Genomic DNA, 15,750 nt, shown 5'->3' on the forward strand with positions numbered 1-15,750 from the left:
GAAAAAAACACACAGTTTGTTTTAAATCCTTCACATACTGAGGTTATGTTAAACTTGGAAGTCTTTTTGGTAGATGCTTCAGGTTTAGGCATGTAAAGAAATACAAGGCTTCCACAATCCATTATAACCATCGCAGGGAAAAGTTCCATCTAGTGCAGGGTACAGATACGTAAACTGATTCTTTCAGAGTAAAACAGGTAAATGATAACACTTTCATTGTCACAGAAAAACAGACCCAGGCTTAGGCTTCAAAGGCTAAATTCCGGATAGACAAAATGAAGGACTGCACCTCTCAACCTAAGGCCCATGCATATGCATGAAGAACTTATACAGGAGTACACTTCATTATCACAGAGTTCTTGTCTGTCAGCAGAGCCTGCTCTGATTACAGTTTAAGAGACCTTTTTCACACGAGCTGGCCTGCACTCAACCTGTTACAACAACTTGGTGCAAGGAACACACCTTGTTTACCTTCAGCCACGTGTTCAGACGCTCTGATGTGAAAATGTTAAAAACAGCTACATTTTTTAACAGTGTTTCACCTCTATATCTTGCGCAGCAACACTTTAAACAGTATTTACATTAATCATATTATGGCTTACACAAATACATAAAAGAACTTAATATAAGACTTAGCATTTCAAAGGAAGAACACTTCCAAAAACAACTGAATAAGATGAAATATTTCTTCTGCTCGCCTTAAAACCCACCCTCATGTAGAGCGATGAGAACTTCAGTACAGAATCAGCTCTGTAAAATTTTCAAATTTGAGCCTATAAATAGGTTGTGACCTTTAGAAGCACACAAAGCACCTTGCGCAGAGCACAGAATTATCAAGGCAGCAGCACAAACTGCTTTGATATTTATTTCTAGGGGATGCACCCTAGTAAGGAAGCAGAAGCGGGCATTCAGCTTCCATGTTAATATCATGGTCACTGTTATGCTAGAATGTAAGCTTGTTGGAGAACTCAGGGTGCAGGACAATTACATTTTCTGCTGTGCAGGAAATAATCTGATCTCTGAGCTAACATGCAGACACATACATTTTAGCAGATACAAAAGAAAAAGAGTATGTTAGCAATCTTATCTCTGTTTATCACACTACTTTGTAAAGTAGGTTGATGGAAATGTCTCATTGTATAATCCAAGGGCAGCTCCTCAACTTTTCTGTGAAGTTCATGATATTTAGGAATATTTACTACTAACTTCTCTGAACACAACAGTGATTCAAAATTTGTGCCTTGAGAGATCAGTATGGGACAAATGTGAGGCTCATATTTGAAAACTGAACCTCTCTAACTAGATCTCCTGCAAAACACAGGTATTTTTAACTAGCGTCCATTACAGGTAATCTTTTCTAACAGCTCACATAAAATATTCCCAACACCTCTAAAGGTTGAGAGCTGTGCATAAATCCAAGTTTTAACAACTCAAACTGCGTTTAAACTAGAGCCTTTGTCCTAATGAAGACTTATTAATCAGTCTGTATTTGCCTAATCTGCTTAACAGGTGCTGATCGTTAAATCTAATTAACACATACTAGCACTGTGAATATGGTACACACAGCATGGTGATGCTGTTTGATATTAATCAGCTTTGAACATTTCCTTTTGCATAGGAAACATCCATCCATTATTTTGCAATTTATGTAGTCCCTTCCTTTGCTGAGGCACAAATTAAGTCTGCCCAGATTTTGTTAGAAAGTTTTGCCATAAATATTGTTTTAAAAAGGGAGTACCGCAGAACCTGTTCTCCAAGTGAGCAAACTCCATATTTCAGGCAAACAAGCAATTTAATTAAGAAATCAAAATTACACACACAACAAAAATCCTTTCTGGAAAAAAAACGCTCTTAGGACAGAAGAAAAATAATGCAGCTGCCTTTTGTAACTTAAAAACCTATTTGCAATTTTCTGCCTTCCACTCCAGAAGCTTATAACTTCAATAACACAAACCCACCAACCTAAAAAAAAATCAGTGGAGGAACAGAGGAGTGTAAAAAACCACGAGTTTTCAATTCAGTCAATGAATGGACTAAGTACAAATAGAGGAACTCACCTTGCCCTGTTTGAGCCTCTGGCACTCGTTCACGAATTACTCTACAGGCATCATAGACTGCAGTGGACGGCTCAAATTGCATTGTCTTCACTACATTGCACTGACGGACACAGATCTTCAAGGAAAGAGCTACCATGGTGTCAGGTCACTTGCAAGGTTCTGCTAAAATATCTGAAAAGGCAGTAATGGCATTGATTACAGGTTTCCATTTAATGCTCTAATACACTCAACTTTCTTAAAAAAAAAAAAAAAAAATCAGTGAAATTGTAGGTTTTTAAATGCAGTTCTATGTAATGTCTCTTCAACATAGTTAAGCTAGAAACCACCCAAACCAGATGCTTTTCTTGGTATATTGGATATTTGTTTTCCAAAAGCTTCTGTACACAGTCGTTAATGCTTTGTCTCAGGTATGTCAAAATGGTGCCCAGGAAAACAACTGTGCTTACTGGGTACATTCCCAACATAGTTATGGCCGACAGAAAATTACTTTTCTCTCATTACACCTTTTTATCAGACTATTTAGATTAGCTGATAATTAACAGCTTAGAATAGCTACCTAAACAAAAGCAGGATTTTCTTCACAGCTTCTCCTTTGTGAAGATTCTGAAGTGTGCAATACTGTGTTGGTTTTTTCCCAGGTCTCCACACAGATGTGCTAGATGCTTTTGTCTTGTTGCACAGCTATGCAGAGCTTCAAGAAGCAGCTATTGTTCATTGCAGTTCTTTTTTGAAAACTTCACTGCATTTGACAGCATTTTTCTACAGAAAGAGGAAGCTGCAGATGCTTTTGGTTTTGCTTCATTTTAGAGACTGGGGTTTGTCTCAAGTGTCTTCCCTGCCCGTCAGAACACTGCAAACCACTATTCCATCATAAGGCTTTCCACAGTGATCTCCAAAAATGCTTCAGAATTGAAGTCCTTTCTGAATAAATACAGAATCTACCAGAATGTTCAAACCTTTTCTGACTAAGTTTATCTGTGTGCTTTCAGAGACACCAAAGGACGATTTAACAAAAAAAAAATCTTAGGAAAAGAGCCCATGAGTTATCAGCTTCCTCCAACACCAGGTTCTCAAACTTCAGAGAAAGGTTTTCATCTGTCTCTTCCAGATTACCCTCAAGCTCGAAACCTTCCCATTTGGCTTTCAGTAGCAATCAGGACAGGCAGTTTCCATCTCATGAGTAACAGCCAAAACAGGACAGCTGTCTTTACTCAAAAGAACTAAGAACTTGGTCAGGAAAATACACTGAGATCACAGAGGAAAACAAGGGACTAATACCTTCCATGTTCCCTTTATCTTCTATACCACATTTGGTATAGAAGATAAATCCACACCACATTTAAATATTTCTCTGTGCAGGTAATAGACTCTTTCTGCTTCCTCATACCAGTCAGTCTTGGGAATGCTTGGCCAAAACTAAAGGGACCCTGGAAATTAAAATTATTTTGGAAGGAATGGTTTGCCTGCTATAAGGTCCAACTTTCTCTGAGTCATCAGGTAGGTAATTTCTAAATCAGACTACAACTGATATGTGCTTGCAAGGCTAGAGTACTGAAAAGAATCCACTATGCATCTGACAGATCTGGGAGAGATAGCAGCAGCTCTGAGCTCTTAAAGGACAATCAATAGATCACTAGTGAAAGAACCCAATATCTGCAGGTACACAGCAGAGTGTACACACTAAGGTCTGAAGTTGAGCTGCCATAGATCCCAATTTCTAGGAAATCCGAACAGAAGACAGTAACCTGCTCATAACCTTATGGAAATGTTTGCGGCCCTGAGCATCAGCCTGTTCACTTCTTCTCAAGCAAATTTAAGGAAAAACTCTAAATTATTTCACTTCCAGGGAAATTCTTTCTAGAACGAAGGAAGCTTTAGGATATCCAAATTTGCTTAGACCAAGTTTTCTTCCAATCATTCCAGAAATCAAGGCCAGTCTGCTCTATTTGCTCCATGCTTCAGAAAGCTGTCTTGCTAGGTTGCATTTAGGACTTCTTTCGGTCCAGGAGATACCTTACCAGGTATTGCAAAGAGTGACTCAAGTTTTAATCAGGAAACTTATCAGTCTTTCTGACCATGGGCAGAATATACATGAAACCAAATGGCACCACCATGGAACTTAAGGATGTTTTGGTTGGTGGCAAATTTCTGTGCTGTTCCAATATATGGCTTTCCCAAACAGCTTCTTGAAAAGCCTTCTATAACAGTAAGTAATAATGACTGATCTGCTGTTTGTGGGTCTGTGTATGTTTAAAGCATTCAGATGTCACCCGCACTGATCAAGGACAGAGCTGTCAGTAGTATTTGACAGACTCAATAAAGAGTGCTGAAACAGTTAGGAATCCATCTCCACATTACTTTAAGAGTTCATGGACAAATCTATACTTATGAATATCACTCTCAGGTCATGTACAGAACGTGCCTCTGTCCCACAATATCTTCCTCAACCTAGCATAAGTCAAGAATTAATCAAATCCCACAAAATATTCCCCAAGAATCACAGAATCATAGAATGGTTTATGTAGGAAGAGATCTCAAATATCATCCAGTTCCAACCTCCTGCCAGAGGCAGAGACACCTCCCACTAGAACAGATCGCTCAAGGCCTCATCCAACCTGGCTTTCAGCACCTTCAGGGAGGGACCATCCACAACATCCCTGTGTAACCTGTTCCAGTGTCTCACCACCCTGACTGTAAAGAACCCTCTCCTAACATCTAGTTGCAATCTCCCCTCTTCTAGTTTTAACTCATTACCCCTCATCCTGTCATTACAAGACCTTGTCAATAGTCTCTCCCCAGCCCTCCTGTATGTCCCATTCAGATACTGGAAGGCTACTATAAGGTCTCCTTGAAGCTTTCTCTCCCCAGACTGAAGAGCCCCAGCTCTTGTAGGCTATCCTCATAGGAGAGGTGCTTCAGCCCTCTGATCATCTTTTAGCCCTCCTCTGGACTCACTCTAACAGTCTGATATCCGTCTTGCGTTCCAGAATCATAGAATGTCAGGGGCTGGAAGGGACCTCCAAAGATCATCTGGTCCAGCCTCCCCGCCAGAGCAAGATCACTTAGAGCAGATCACACTGGAACGCATCCAGATGGTTCTTGAATATCTCCAAAGAGGGAGACTCCACAACCTCCCTCGGAAGCTGGTTCCAGGGCTCTATCACCCTCACAGTGAAAAAAATTCTTCCTCAGGTTCATATGGAACCTCTAATGCCTCAGTTTTCCCCCCATTGCCCATTCTCCTGCCACTGGGCATCACCAAGAAGAGGCTGGCTCCATGCTCCTGGCACTCGCCCCTTACATATTTATAAACACGAATGAGGTCATCCCTTAGTTGTCTCCTCTCCAAGGTTAAAAGCCTCAGTCTCTCCTCATAAGGAAGATGGTCAACTTCCTTAATCATTTTTGTGGCTCCATGCTGGACTCTCTCAAGCAGCTCCCTGTCCTTCTGGAACTGAGGAGCCCAGAACTGGACACAATGCTCCAGATCAGGCCTCCCCAGAGCAGAGTAGAAGGGAAGGAGAACTGTACACAGTACTTCAGATGGGGTCTCATGAGAGAAAAGGGGGAGACTAACCTCCCTTGCCCTGCTGAAACTAAATCATACTTGAGAACTCAGCTCTGTTGGAAGGGTGGCACTGATGTACCAACAACCTTATCAGACTACGGCAAGGGGAGGTGGAATTATCTTGAGAGGCATTTTACAAGAACTCTCAAGAGACACTGATGAGAACACAAGTCAGCATCTTCCAACTGCAACAAGAAGCAACTGTCATCAAGCTAAAAGCATAAAATAAAACCAGCAGAAAAATACTTACCAGCTGCATAGGAGAAATGAGATTTAGAGAGGAGACTAGTTAGTGAAGATAGATCTTCCTTCACACACCCATCTGGCTTAATTTATCCCATTCCATTAGTCTGTGGTGTTTGACAGCTGATAGGGCCATGACTTTACCTGTATTATTTTCAACTACGCTGCTAAATAAACAAAGAATGCAAAATTTGGCCTTAGTATAATCCATAGTATATATAGTATTATTTATAGGTTGGACTCTATGATCTCAAAGGTCTTCCAACCTGGTCAATTCTGCCATCTCTCCTTAATGCTCTGAGGATGTGAGCACTTCTACACTTTCTATTTTGCACCCTTGCCGTAGTGTTTGAAGTAAAACACAATCCAAAAATATCTGCACTTCTAAACTAGGCAAATGTGGAACAGCTAACACTGGCGCTGCCAAATATGGACTACGCCTACCCAGTTAAAGCTAAGTTGCACTGCCAGTGCTATGTTTAAAAGCAACGCTCTGCTATGATTTAGTAGAGGTTGTCTCCCTGGAGATATTTCTTAACTGGTTCATTCAGGCTTGAGCAAACACAAATCTAGGTCAGAAGGCTGTCACAGACAAAAATCCTGCATGCTACTATAGGTAAAGTTACATACTTGTTGATAAGTCTGAAGGATGAAATGCCATCCAGAGGGACAGGCTGGAGAGATGGGCTGAGAAGAATCTCATGAGGTTCAATAAGGTGAAGTGTAAGGTCCTGCACCTAGGCTGGGGCATCCTAGATATCAATACAGGCTGGGGAATGATGAAATTGAGAGCAGCCCTGCGCAAAAGTACTTGGAGGTGCTGGTGGATGAGAAGCTGGACGTGAGCCAACAGTATGCACTTGCAGCTGAGAAGGCCAATGGCATCTTAGGCTGCATTAAAGGAAGCGTGGCCAGCAGATGGAGAGAGGTGACTCCGCTATTTCACTCCACTCTGCCAAGACATCACCTGGCGTACTGTGTCCAGCTTTGGAGCCCTCAACACAGGAAGGACATGGACCTAATAGAGAGGGTCCAGAGGAGGGCCATGAAGTTCACCGGGGGGCTGGAGCACCTCATAGAATCACAGAATCAACCAGGTTGGAAGAGACCTCCAAGATCATCTAGTCCAACCTATCACCCAGCCCTAACCAATCAACTAGACCATGGCACCTCTGCTACAAGGACAGGCTGAGGGACTTGGAGTTGTTCAGCCTGGAGAAGAGGAGGCTCTGAAGAGATCTAATAGTGGTCTTCCAGCACCTGAGAGGGCCTACAAGAAAGCTGGAGAGAGACCATAGCAATAGGATAAAGGACAATGGTTTGTAATTATAGAAAAGAAGATTTAGATTGCATGTCAGGAACAAGTTCTCTACCACAACAGTAATGCAATACTGCAACACATTGCCCAGTAAGGTAGTTGACATTCCATCCCTGGAACCTGACCTAGTGAAGAATGTCCCTACTTAGTGCAGGGGCAGTTGGACTAGATGACCGTTGGAGGTCCCTTCCAGCCCAAACCATTCTATGATTCTATGATTTTTACACTAGATTAACTCTGTAAGAAAATCCAGTGCTCCCACTACCTATTGGTTGGCATGGGGCAGCAGCAAAGCAAGCCACATGACATTTTCTGTTGTTCACAACAGTTGAGCTCTACTGCAATGTACCAAATACTTGTTTAGTGGACTGGTGCCTAGTTAGACCTCCTCAAGCAAGACACCTGAAAACACAAACCTAGGTGAACTGATCCTTACATGTGGTATTTCCAGAATCACTAATCTAAGTGCATCATCCTTCAAAATCAAGGCTGATAGAGCCAAAAGGTAGGCAAGTGGGCTGATGATGGCACAGGCATGGAGGGTAACACCACCCACCCATGTTACTACCAATTCCATCATGTAAAATGCCACACTGCTTATTTCCAAGGAAGACTGCCCTTTCTTTGGTGCTCCATTGCTGTTTATTTGGAACTCATTTATACTACAGTTCTCTCAAAGGTGCCGAATGAACAACTGCAGGTTGTATGCCTGAAATGTATGCATGTCATGGCATGGCCTTCATCATCAGCTCCCTGTCAGACAGGACACTGAAGATGTCATTGCTGGACAGACACTTTGCCATTCCACTAAGACTAGCATAGAGAGATGCTTCTGGGACAACTAAATTTCATGTGCAGATATCACACTTGTAAACACTGGAAAATGTGTCTGGTCAGTAAATTTGGAAGGGAGCAGTATGAACTCTTCTAGTGGACAGAAAGGAAGAAAGAATACTCTCAATTTCCCCCCTAAATAGCTCAGAGATCACAAGAAAAGCAGCAAATCAATACATTAAAAGTTGATATTCTAAATGAGCAATGAGGACAAAGATAACATCTTAGGGCAGTACAAAAGCACTCTGACAGTCTCAGGCACTGCAAGCTGTCTGGGGTGACTAGTCATGAATATTGGGAGTTTGAGCAAGCAAGCAAAAGAAAGGATGCACCTTCCTTCCATCACACTTCATTCCGTAACACAAAAAATTTATGACTACAACACAAACCATTATTTATTCTCTGTCAGTGTGTGTGGACAACTAAATTGCAAGACCTCTTACATACTCTTCTGCCCCAAAAAAAGCCTTACTCAAGAACCATGTCTGATAAGCAAGTTTACAGTTAAGACCTTCAAGAATTTCAAGAAAAAGTCACAGATTTTATCTGTAGCATGCAATAATGAAGCTTTAAAACAAATTATCAGGGAAAAAAGAACAGAACACCAAAATATATATTAACTAGAGCAAGCTTTAAAAGATTACTCTGAAAGTAGGCTTTAATCAGTAGTAAGCATTAATCATGCCATTCTCAGTTCACATATTTCAGTTGCACACGAACAGTATCTGTTTTGCTAAGAACCCAGGAAGGAAGTACCCTCAAGCACAATTATGTAAGGGACAAAAATATTTGAGTCTAATTAAAAGTTGTTTACAGGACAGCCAGCTTATTAGTGGTTCAACTTGAGTTTGCTCAATTTTTAAGTCAAAAGGCGTATTTGCAAATTAACTTGCTTGAGGGTATCTTCAAAAGGAAGTATGGATTACGAGGGACCACAGGAGGAATGTCATTGTTCCAAACAGAGCTGCAACAGCTTTTAGATAACAGAAGCAAAGCCTGACTAGAACTAGTTGTAACACAGAAGTCACTAGCCTCAGGAGTAAAGCCGCTGACATGGCAGTCAATGACAAAACACTGAAGGGGCCTTCCTGGCTTTTGTCCCTGTTTTGCAAGAACATTGCAGGAGCAAGGTGAAAATGAGGACCACGAGTTTGATGGGAACCAGAAGTGCATCGACACTATTTTCCTCGGTTCCACCCCAAATGCTTATGTTGTGGTAATGAGCCTCTTACAAGAGAGGTCTTTGGAGGCTGGTAATAACGAGGTTCAGATTCTAGGAGTAGTTGAGATAGAGATGACAATTTTGTTCACTGGGGTTTCATTTGCTTTTGCTGCTGTTGTTGTGAGGGTTTTTTTTGAGGGGTTTGTAAGAGTGGGTCAGTGTGTGCTTTTGTTCAAACCAGAGAGAACTGCTTGTGAGGTTATTCTAGGTTCATCACAAGAACTTTGCCCCACTTGATTACAGTGGGATATATATTTATGCAGCTTCAACTACATTTTCTTCTTTCTGGTAAATTCCAGAATAGGAAGAATGAAATATGTCTAGAAATATCTTACTTTCTATGGAAGAGTTAAGCTGATGCAAAAATGATTTTCCAAAGCAGCAGATTTACTTATTTGAAGCATTTCACTCACAAATTCTAAATTAACACTAACAACAGTTAATAGGGTGAACAACCAAGTGAGCTGTTAAATCCAGGCTTCCACAGTTCTGAATATTCACACTATGCTGACCTGCTGAAATGCTAGAATGTTTTGAAGGACAATTTTGGGCTTTGTGTCTAAGTTTATAATCTTTGAGCATACTCACTTCAATGATTCTTTTCACTGAATTCATTCAAAGCTGCCACTCCAAGGTCTGAATTATATCTCCCTTTCTTGGTAACTGCTCCAAAGTAGCATTGGAGCTGTTAGTTTAGTAATTGAATGACAGTGCTGTGGTCTAAATGTTATTCTGCATTTTCTGCTTTTCTTTTTAAGTGACACGTGTGCGCAGAGTTTAGCATTAGTTCTGTGCAGCAATACACTCTGCCAATGCAATACAACATCAAGGAATCTTTTATTTTGGACGCAGAACCAGTATTGCTAAAATCCAGATAAAATGTCATGTAAATCATAAAGATTCTTCTGCTGCTGCTTTCCTCCCACCCCCCTGTACACTATCTCATACTGCCCTGGAACTTTTTGATTATTTTCAGCAGCCAACAATTACTTCAGAAATACTCCATTTGATTACCTACCTTAGGGAACGTGAAGCTATCTAACAGTCTGCTCAAGTTTCCTGTAAGCTTTATAAACAACTTTCATTACTTGCTATGGAAGCTAAACTATTGAATAAAATAAAATCCACTTAGCTACTGAAATGAGAAAGTTCTTCACTGAGAGAGTCATTGGCTACTGGAATGGGCTGCCTAGGGAGGAGGTGGAGTCACCGTCCCTGGGGCTGTTCAAGGCAAGATTGGACGTGGCACTTGGTGCCATGGTCTAGCCTTGAGAATTGTGGTAAAGGGTTGGACTTGATGATCTATGAGGTCTCTTCCAACCTTGTTGATACTGTGATGACTGAAATCAATTCATATTTATAATTTTTATCAGCAGCATCTAGAATTACACGGGGTACACAAATCTTCAGAAACAGCTCTGCCACACAGAACAGGAAAATTAGTGAGAATCAAGAAAAATTATACTTTTGAGTTTTATACAATAGTGGTCTGCTCTTATTGATTTGATCTGAAATTGTGTGCTGAAGAGGTATTGAAATTGCTTTTCGTTTTGCTTGATGAATTGATTCCAACAATCATTTAAAACAGTTCACTTAAATTAGAAGTGAGGTAGATTAAAAAAGTTAAACACTTAAAAATAAATACATTTTAAAACAAATTATTTAATAAGTACAACTATAGTCCAGCAAGTTAATATCCCATCTACTTAAACATGTCTAGAAGAACTTGAAGGGGAGCTACAAAGAACTGGTGGACAATCTGACAACCAAACCATCACCTTCACAAAGAACCTCATTTGCCTATCAAGAATCTTCACAAACTGAGGATGAAGGCAAAGGGATTCCTGACTTGGGAAACCATTATTTTTTCCAGGCCCATTTGGAAAGCACAAAGCTTGGTGAAGAGCTAAGTCATTTAGCAAAAATTTGGGTTGGCATCTCAAGGACTGATTATCATTTGTATTAAAGCATGGCAAAGCAGTTCCTAGGCAGAATGTTATAGCTACTCTTCAGGCAAACTAACTCGTATTTTCTCTGTTCAAGTACATAGACTGTATTAAAGTTCATTCTGTGGTAAGCAGGCATACACAGGAAGATTAAGTGCACTTGAAAACTATGATTCAAGATAAATCTAAGTGCCTGAGCTATTATTTTCATTTGAATCTTCAGTATACACTGAGCTACTAATGAATATAGATGACAGCAAAACCAGTGTCACAAGAAACATTTGTTGCCATTTGTGTCAGTTGTCCTAAGATGGTGAGTAAAAACAAACAAACAAACAAAAAAACTCCACCACAAATGAAATACCAAAACCCAAACAAAAAAGAACCCAAACCAGAGAATTAAATAAGTATGCGGCATACCAAATGCTATCTTTCTTTCCCACCAGGATACAAGTCCAAAACTTGTCATATCACAGAATCACAGAACTTGGAAGAGACCTCCAGAGATCATTGAGTCCAACCTCTCTGCCAAGGCAAATTACAAACCACCTCCTAGCCCAACAGCCCAGCATGCATCCTAACACTGACTTTCATAATACACCACTTCTGTATAAACCACACAATCAACCAGACTGGAAAGACCTCTGAGATTGAGTCCAATCTATCACCTAACCCTTATAATTAACTAAACCATGTCACTAAGTGCCTCATCAAACCTCATTTTAAACACCTTCAGGGATAGTGAATCCCTGGGCAGCCTATTGCAATGGGCAATCACTCTCCCTATGAAGAACTTCTTCCTAAGAAGTATACAAGATGTCATATGGTACAGTTAACGAGAAAATAATTGAGTTAGTAATGCTTTTAATACTTCAGGTATTTGATTGTCTGACCTGTACATATAGCATTTTATCAAGTATTTTTTCTACTTCAATACTTAGGCACCTCTTACTGTGATTAACATCAAGCGTTACTCCTGTATTTCCAATGACTATCAGATATTTTAGATTTAAAATTCCTCTGCTGCCATCATGGACATCTCTCATTGAAATAGAATAAACCACAGAACAAAGAGAACATGTAAAATCATCCAGCTGACATTAAACCTCAATTGGGGCAAACTGAAAGAAGCCCAGAGGTTAGAAACTGCAAAACAATCATCAATCTAACAGCCCAGCTGGCAGTAGTAGTTTTAACAGAATTTGTTGCAAGCAAAATAATCCCCTGTTGGACTCCTAATATGAACCACAGAACATATGGTTATAGGCCTGGAGTCAAAATGGAAAAACTCACTAAGTGCTTTCCACAGATACTTTTCAGACTTGAAGATACATTTTTTATATCACACAGAATGTTGAAATTGAACATGAATTTCTCCCCGCATAAACAACTGGACAATAATAGTGATTCTACTGACAACACAATGCAACTTCCCTCTGCACAAAATATTACTGAAGAGGACAGGAAGTAAAACAGGGAGGATTTCAACCAATAAAGGTACATAGTAATTCACTGCAAAGGACTGGCCAAAGAGACACTTGAAAAACAACCCTGAAAAAGTACTAATTGAATTGTGCAAAATATCATCTACAGTTCCTCTCTCCATCTTTCAATACTGCTTTTTAGACCTTCCATGAGGATTCAGGCTGTCTGGGATCAAATGGGCAATAAAAAAATACTCATAACAATTCTTCAATCTTGACTTTACATAGCTCATCCATTGGAACTACCCCACAGGCTGCTGAGCTGATTCTTGAAACAACAAGTAGAGTGTTAGAAGCCAAGATACTGGACACTTCATTTAAGATCATTAAAATGTGTATGTGAAGTGTAAAATGAATATGTGAAGTGTTCTTCAAATTTGAGCTATTCCTCTCTTACTCCCACACAGAAATCAGACTAAATCAGGGTTTGGAAAAGGCAGGTACACATAAGAAGTGAGAGAAAAGAAACCATTTGACCATTTCTAACCGCTAAACAGTTTGGTTTGTTATTTTTTTCCATTAGCATTGTCATAGAATCAGAGAATGGTTTGGGTAGGAAGGAACCTTTAAAGGTCATCTAGTTCAACCTCCCTGCAGTAAGCAGAAACATCCCCAACTACACCAGATTGCTCAGTGCACCATCAAGCCTACAGTGAACATTTCAACACATTTTTTCTTTCTGTTTAATGACATTTACTGGAAAATTTAGAAGAAAGCAAATCGCTATTTGAATCTAACCTATAATTAACTGAATTCTGTTTCTGCATCTTACTCTAATCTTGATCCTCTCTGTTGTAGTACTATCCAGACAATTTTGCCCACAAGCCATGAAAAATTAGATCAGTATGAGATTAACACAATTTCTGTATATATCATCACTTTTCATCAATTTTCATGTCATGGAGAAAAAAAGCTTTACAGAAAGATAGTAAAAATCAACAAAAGACTTGCATATTGGCAAAGGCAGCAATACTAATCCAACACATTCCTCACTGGAAAGGTGGTCACATAGACCTGGAAAAACTGCACTGCATTCTGGCAAATGTGTTTAAGGAGGTAGCCAGACTATGTAGGAGAAAAATTAGAGAGGCTAAGGCTCAGCTAGAGCTTAGGCTGGCCACTTCCGTGAAAGCTAACAAAAAACACTTTTATAAATTTATCAATGCTAAAAGGAAGGGCAAGAAGACCCTCCACTCCTTACTGGACCAGGAGGGGAACACTATAACTGATGATGAAGCAAAGGCAGAGGTCCTGAATGCCTTCTTCACCTCAGTTTTCAACAGTAAGGAGAGAGGAGGAGGAGGCAAATGGCCTCTTAAACTGGGGGATGGGGTCGGGGAGCGGTGTGTTCCCCTGGAAATTCATGAGGAATTAGTTCAGGACCTGCTGAGCCATCTGGACACCCACAAGTCCATGGGACCAGATGGGATCCATCCCAGGGTGCTGAGAGAGCTGGCAGCTGAGCTGGCCAAACCACTCTCCATCATTTTCCAGCAGTCCTGGCTCACCGGAGAGGTCCCAGGAGACTGGAAAATGGCCAACGTGGTCCCCATCCACAAGAAGGGTCGGATGGAGGAACCTGGGAACTACAGACCCGTCAGCCTGACCTCAGTGCCAGGGAAACTGATGGAGCAGGTTCTCTTGGGGCCAATAACTGCGCACCTGAGGGATGGCAAAGATCTCAGGTCCAGCCAGCATGGGTTTAGGAAGGGCAGATCCTGCCTTTCTAACCTGATCTCCTTCTATGATCAGGTGACCCGCTTGGTGGATGTGGGGAGGCCTGTGGATGTAGTCTATCTGGACTTCAGCAAGGCCTTTGACACTGTCCCCCACAGCAAACTGCTGGCTAAGCTGTCAGCCCGCGGCTTGGATGGTAACACTCTGTGCTGGGTTAGGAACTGGCTGGAGGGCCGGACCCAGAGAGTGGTGGTGAATGGTGCCACATCCAGCTGGCGGCCAGTCACTAGTGGTGTCCCTCAGGGATCAGTGCTGGGCCCCATCCTCTTTAACATCTTCATAGATGATCTGGATGAGGGCATCGAGTCAGTCATCAGCAAGTTTGCAGATGACACTAAGCTGGGGGCAGAAGTGACTGAGCTGGAGGGCAGAAGGGCTCTGCAGCGGGACCTTGACCGCCTGGACAGATGGGCAGAGGCCAATGGGATGGGGTTCAATAGCTCAAAGTGCAGGGTGCTGCACTTTGGCCACAACAACCCCATGCAGAGATACAGGCTGGGGTCGGAGTGGCTGGAGAGCAGCCAGACAGAGAGGGATCTGGGGGTACTGATTGATACCCGCCTGAACATGAGCCAGCAGTGTGCCCAGGTGGCCAAGAGGGCCAGTGGCATCCTGGCCTGCATCAGGAATGGTGTGGTCAGCAGGAGCAGGGAGGTCATTCTGCCCCTGTACTCTGCACTGGTCAGACCACACCTCGAGTACTGCGTTCAGTTCTGGGCCCCCCAGTTTAGGAGGGACATCGAAATGCTTGAGCGTGTCCAGAGAAGGGCGACGAGGCTGGTGAGAGACCTCGAGCACAAGCCCTACGAGGAGAGGCTGAGGGAGCTGGGGTTGTTTAGCCTGGAGAAGAGGAGGCTCAGGGGTGACCTTATTGCTGTCTACAACTACCTGAAGGGTGGTTGTGGCCAGGAGGAGGTTGCTCTCTTCTCTCAGGTGGCCAGCTCCAGAACAAGGGGACACAGCCTCAGGCTGCGCCAGGGGAAATTTCGGCTCGAGGTGAGGAGAAAGTTCTTCACTGAGAGAGTCATTGGGCACTGGAATGGGCTGCCTGGGGAGGTGGTGGAGTCGTCGTCCCTGGGGCAGTTCAAGGCAAGGTTGGATGTGGCACTTGGTGCCATGGTCTAGCCTTGGGCACTGTGGTAAAGGGTTGGACTTGATGATCTGTGAGGTCTCTTCCAACCTTGGTGATACTGTGATACTGTGATACTGTGAAATGCTGGGGAAATGTATGTAACAGTTTACATGCAGTCTATGGCTCAAATGACATAGCTACCAAACATATCATATCAAAAGATCTGTACATCATGCAATCTCTGCCCCATGTGTTTAAATAGCTACTAA

At 41.9% G+C, this 15,750-nt stretch overlaps 1 protein-coding gene across 4 annotated transcripts in view; it reads right to left on the bottom strand.

Moving 5' to 3' along the window:
- The window catches only part of TLN2 (talin 2), a 164,418-nt gene that overhangs the window by 93,366 nt on the left and 55,302 nt on the right, over positions 1 to 15,750 (bottom strand). For all 4 annotated transcript variants that reach the window (XM_064157421.1, XM_064157422.1, XM_064157423.1 and 1 more), the window contains one exon: positions 2,058 to 2,228. In XM_064157421.1, the coding sequence (XP_064013491.1) occupies positions 2,058 to 2,193 (136 nt within the window). In that variant the 5' untranslated portion in view covers positions 2,194 to 2,228. The remainder of the gene's footprint in view (positions 1 to 2,057; positions 2,229 to 15,750) is intronic.

This window comes from Pogoniulus pusillus, chromosome 17, assembly GCF_015220805.1.
Source record: "Pogoniulus pusillus isolate bPogPus1 chromosome 17, bPogPus1.pri, whole genome shotgun sequence".
NCBI lineage: Eukaryota > Metazoa > Chordata > Aves > Piciformes > Lybiidae > Pogoniulus > Pogoniulus pusillus.